A 4904-nucleotide genomic window follows, 5' to 3' on the forward strand; every position below is an offset into this window, starting at 1 on the left:
TACCTTTAGGATACGACGCAAAGACCGTCCATCTGACCTACCCGATGCCCCTGAAAATAAGCTAAATGTGATTATAGAGAGTATGCGCTTGGCTAAGGAGTTCACAACATTGCCATCCGGAAGTATAGCGGACCAACACACAAAACTGTGTGTAACCATGACCGTTTATAGTCAGAGTATACAGTTTAGTGAGAATTACTTCACAAACGCGGATGGCAAAAAAACAAAACAAAAAACAATAACAAAGGCTGGAGTGACGTCAACTTCGAACTATCTATACTAATAAATATTTTCATACTTTTTTACAATGTGCCATATTTACATTAATTTACAGATTCTAAAAAAAATAATTTTAAAAAATAAAAAAATTGAGCTTTTATATAGCGCAATATCCACTTAACGTGCTCAAAGCGCTTTACAAGGTGTCCCAGGTCAACAGCAACATTTAACATGTAAGACGAGACATGACGCCTGTTAGGCGATATTACAATTTTTCGGACAAATACATCGCTGTTAACGGCCAGGTACTCATTTTACACCTGAGTACGGTGAGAGAATGTGAGTAAAGAGTCTTTTCCAAGGACTCAACTATGCGTCGAGCGAGGCTCAAACCCATGACCTTCCGATCCGAAAGCGATTGTCATACCACTAGACCACATAGCCGCACTACATCACAAACAAAGTGACAATAATAGAAATATATTCCATTTTTCTCCTCCAGTGTGACATGTATTCATTGGGTGTCTTGTTATTCAACATGGTGGTCCGCCATTTGGTATCTCCAAACACAGACTATCTGGCCTGTGTTCAACACCTTTTGACAGATATAGGAGTTTATCGCGTCATTCTACAATACCTGCTGTGCAAATATCCACAGATGAGATGGAACACGACACATTTACATAATCACCTTGCTTCCATGCCACATATGGCCAGCCTCATTCATCAACAGTTTGGTGAGTGAATTAGTATATTGGCTTATATAAAATTGCAGCTTTTATATAATATGCGCAATATCCACTGAACGTGCTCAAAGCGCTTTACAAGGAGTCCCTAGCCAACAGCAGAGCATCTGGTCGAACGGTGTGTTGTGACGATGCAAAAGGGCGGGTTCGCGACGGTGCACGAGTGCGGACCGGACTTTGCTGATTGGGTCGATCGTCATAACATAGTAGTGTGATAACCATAAGAGGCTGCTGCCAACAGGGGGATCGATAAAAAAAAATACACAGAAATCAACCATCATATTATATCCTATACCCTTTTCGTATGTAACAAGTCGTGTTCTACTATCTGACTCAATTGAAATAAACAACATTTTCTTTATTTGGTCCACTTGAAAACTTATATTTTAGTCCTTTATTAAAAGAGAGTATAGAGGGGGGGGGGGGGGATACCCATGCGCTAGGCGGCAATGAGGATTTAAGTACATTGTAGGTAAAACTAAAACTAGCTGTCAAAGTTGTGGCTCAACCTAGGGCTCTCTTATTTGTGTTATAAGCAATCATTTACTAATATAGATCATCTATGAAAAAAAAAATTGAGCTTTATATAGCGCAATATCCACTTAATGTGCTCAAAGCGCTTTACAAGGGGTCCATGGTCAACAGTAACATTTAACATGTAGGACGAGACATGACGCCTATTAGGCGATATTACAATTTTTCGGACAAAGACAACGCTGTTAACGACCAGGTACTCTTTTTACACCTGAGTGTTGTGAGAGAATGTGAGTAAAGAGCCTTTTCCAAGGACTCAACTATGCGCCGAGCGAGGCTCAAACCCAGGACCTTCCGATCCGAAAGCGAGTGTCATACCACAAGACCACATAGCCGCACACATTCTATTACAAAACTTTTATGGTTAACGTTCTTTAAAACTATTTTAGTTGATATTTTTATCCTCCTGTTACGCTTTTAAATTTCATAAATATTCATTATCAACTGTATTTTATGTATCTTGTTACACAACGTCAAAACCATCAGCATTTCATCTAATTTCTTGACACAGGTTGTTGACATGCAGATGACAGCAGTGTGTGATGCATTGTGTGTCGTTATCAATGATGATGGAAATGATGAGACTGAGTTTAACGATGATGATGATGAGTTTAACGATGATGATGAGGGCGAGGAAGAGGAGGATAGCTGTGATGTTGTTGCTGCTGCTGCTGCTGTTCATCGTGATGATGATAACAATGACGACAAGAACCTGGAACAGAAATGGATAATGGAGGGTGAAATTAAATTGCTATCAATAGTTTTGTATATTTTTTTACAGTCCTATCGCAGACGGACTATAAAACGGAGGTGCCGCCTTTGTATTGACGTCACAATGCGTGGTCAAAAGGGCGTTAAACACAAGTCTTTCCTGACATTTTCAAGAATATTTCATCTTTTGATAAATTGACTGTTATTTATCTATTTCCAAGGAATTCTTAATAACAAGAATTCATTGTCATTGTTTAATTCCTATCTTTTTCTTTGTCTTAATTTCTTTTAGCCCCTCAAAACGGAGTTTTCTTATATTATATAGTTTGTTGCAGACATAAAAATCTAAATAGTTATCTCAGTTTTTAACGGTAAATAGACAATAATAATCGCTTCCTTCCCTTTTGATAGTGTTGTAAAATGATTTCTGTTAGATCAACCAGGCTCAGCTACTGCTTGGTGAAGTAAAGTAAAAGAAATTCTCGACTAAATCTGCCATTTATATCAGTCATTTATTCTTGTAAGCTATCGTGATCCCAACCTGCCGGATCTTCTATATCTACGTTATCTTCCATTCCATGTACTACTCTGTCTATAGATAGAATGCGCGTGGCCAAGGAGTTCACAACATTGCCATCCGGAAGTATAACCGACCAACACACAAACTCTGTGTAACCATGAACTTTTATAGTCTGGTTAATACAGTTTAGTGAGAACAACTCACAAACGCGGATGGCAAAAACAATAACAAAGGCCTGAGTGACGTCATCTGCATACTATCTATAATGTATTGTTTACTGTCCTTTCATCCAATTTAAGGTTCTGTCTTATTCAACAAGTTGTTCAATAGTGCCATTTCTTTAATACTAAATTCTATTTGTTAAAAACATGATTTAACGAAACAGAATAAACAAAACAAAACAAAAGAAAAAAAAAATAAAGGCAAAGAAAAAAAAAAAGAAAAGAAAAAGAAAATACCAAAAAAAAAAAAAAAAAAAAGAATGAAAATACCAAAAAAAGAAGAATGAAACAGACCTCCTCCCCCCCCCCCCCCCCCCCCCCCCCTCCAGGAAAAAAAATAAAATAAATAAAAAAACAACAACAACAACAACAACAACAACAACAAAAAAAAGAAACGCAGAAAGAGTCCATATCTTTAAATGCAGTTTCATTCTGAAGTTTTCACATACGGTATATTATATATCATATTTTCTATTTGTCTTCTTCTTCTTAGATTATATTACTCTATTTTGTCATATCTTACAATTCATTTCAATTAGCTTTTCTTCTGGAAATATAAAGGACACGTGGCTGGGGATTAAAACTGCTGTCAACTATAATCCAAAGCCCACGATTTTATCAGAAGATATCGAAATTGAAACTCTAAACAAATTTTATACACGTTTCGACACAGCAAACAAATTTGACAATGAAAATGTAAAACATAAATTAGACAGGGCTTTGAAAGATGAAATGACTATTGAGAATTGAGATCAGTGAAGAAGAAACGGGATGTGTATTTTCGAAATTAAACGAGAGAAAGGCTGTTGAGCCGGATGGATTGAAAGGAAAATTATGAAAAGAATGTGCTCATCATGTTTTCCCCCATTTATACACATATTTTTAACATGTCCCTTTAGTGATTTTGTGAAATTGATAAATGTATTTGAAGAAAGCAATGAAAAAAAGGAATGGATGAAAAAAAAGACAATCGAAAGAAAAAAAAGTAATAAACAAAAAGAACCCCCCCCCCCCCCCAAAAAAAAAAAAAAAAAAAAAACAACAAAAAAAAAACAACAACAAAAAAAAAAAAAAAAAAAAAAAAAAAAAAAAAAAAAAAAAGAAACAAACAATTTTTTTTTTAATAATTAAAATAAAACCCAAAAAGTAAGCAAATAAAAAGACAAAACAAAAAGAGGCAACAACAAAAAACAAAAATAAAAAACATGTTTTTGATTTTGTTTTTAAGGGTTTTACGGCGTTGCATCAGCGCCAGTAAAAAGGAAGAAAATGGGATAGTAAAAAGTTCTAGAATTACAATAAAGCATCCAAGAAAAGGGAAGACAACGGGGAATTGGTTCAAATAGGAAACAGGTGTAGATTCCAAAAGCACACTATCAAAGTACTTAGTTTGAGATCACTAAAAGTCTCATCCAGACACAAGTACAGGTCCCCGCTAAGAGGAACACACTCAAATGTTTTACAAATCATACATAATATAAAGAAACATAATGCAATTCATAACAGAGAGATGATTTACAAGAAAAATCAATTTTTTTAAAATTAAACAATGAGAAAGAAAGACAGAGATAAATAATTCAATTAGACAATAAGTTGAAAACTCTGTCTCGCGTTGATAAAATTCAATTTTAAAGTAAAGTTTCCACAGTTTCAGTCTCCACTTTATTTATTTTCTTTTTTGTTTGCACCTTTTTTCGTTGAAGAAAATTCTATCTTTTCAAACAACAATCAGGAAATGTCTTTTTAATCAGGCCTCGGAGTGTTAAATACTACAACACACACTTGCTTGTCAACATGAAGTATTTTAGGCGATTCTATTGGAAAGTTATCATAATCTTTTTTAAAAAAATACATACAAATAAAAAAAACAAAACAAAAACAAAAAAGGCAAAAAAAAAACAAACAAAAAAAACAAAAAACAAAAAAAAAACCATGTGATCCAACGTGCACTTC

The 4904-nt window shown here is 34.7% G+C and overlaps 1 protein-coding gene across 1 annotated transcript in view; it reads left to right on the forward strand.

Moving 5' to 3' along the window:
• Window positions 1-3148, forward strand: part of LOC144956856 (uncharacterized) — a 6337-nt gene extending 3189 nt beyond the window's left edge. Inside the window, exons 3-4 of the mRNA XM_078887637.1 lie at window positions 722-956; window positions 2011-3148. Coding sequence (XP_078743763.1) covers window positions 722-956; window positions 2011-2018 — 243 coding nt within the window. The 3' untranslated portion in view covers window positions 2019-3148. The remainder of the gene's footprint in view (window positions 1-721; window positions 957-2010) is intronic.
• Window positions 3149-4904: the final 1756 nt, after the last annotated feature.

The sequence above is a fragment of the Berghia stephanieae genome, chromosome 11 (genome assembly GCF_034508935.2).
Source record: "Berghia stephanieae isolate SIO BIC M18660-M18661 chromosome 11, UCSD_Bste_1.3, whole genome shotgun sequence".
NCBI lineage: Eukaryota > Metazoa > Mollusca > Gastropoda > Nudibranchia > Aeolidiidae > Berghia > Berghia stephanieae.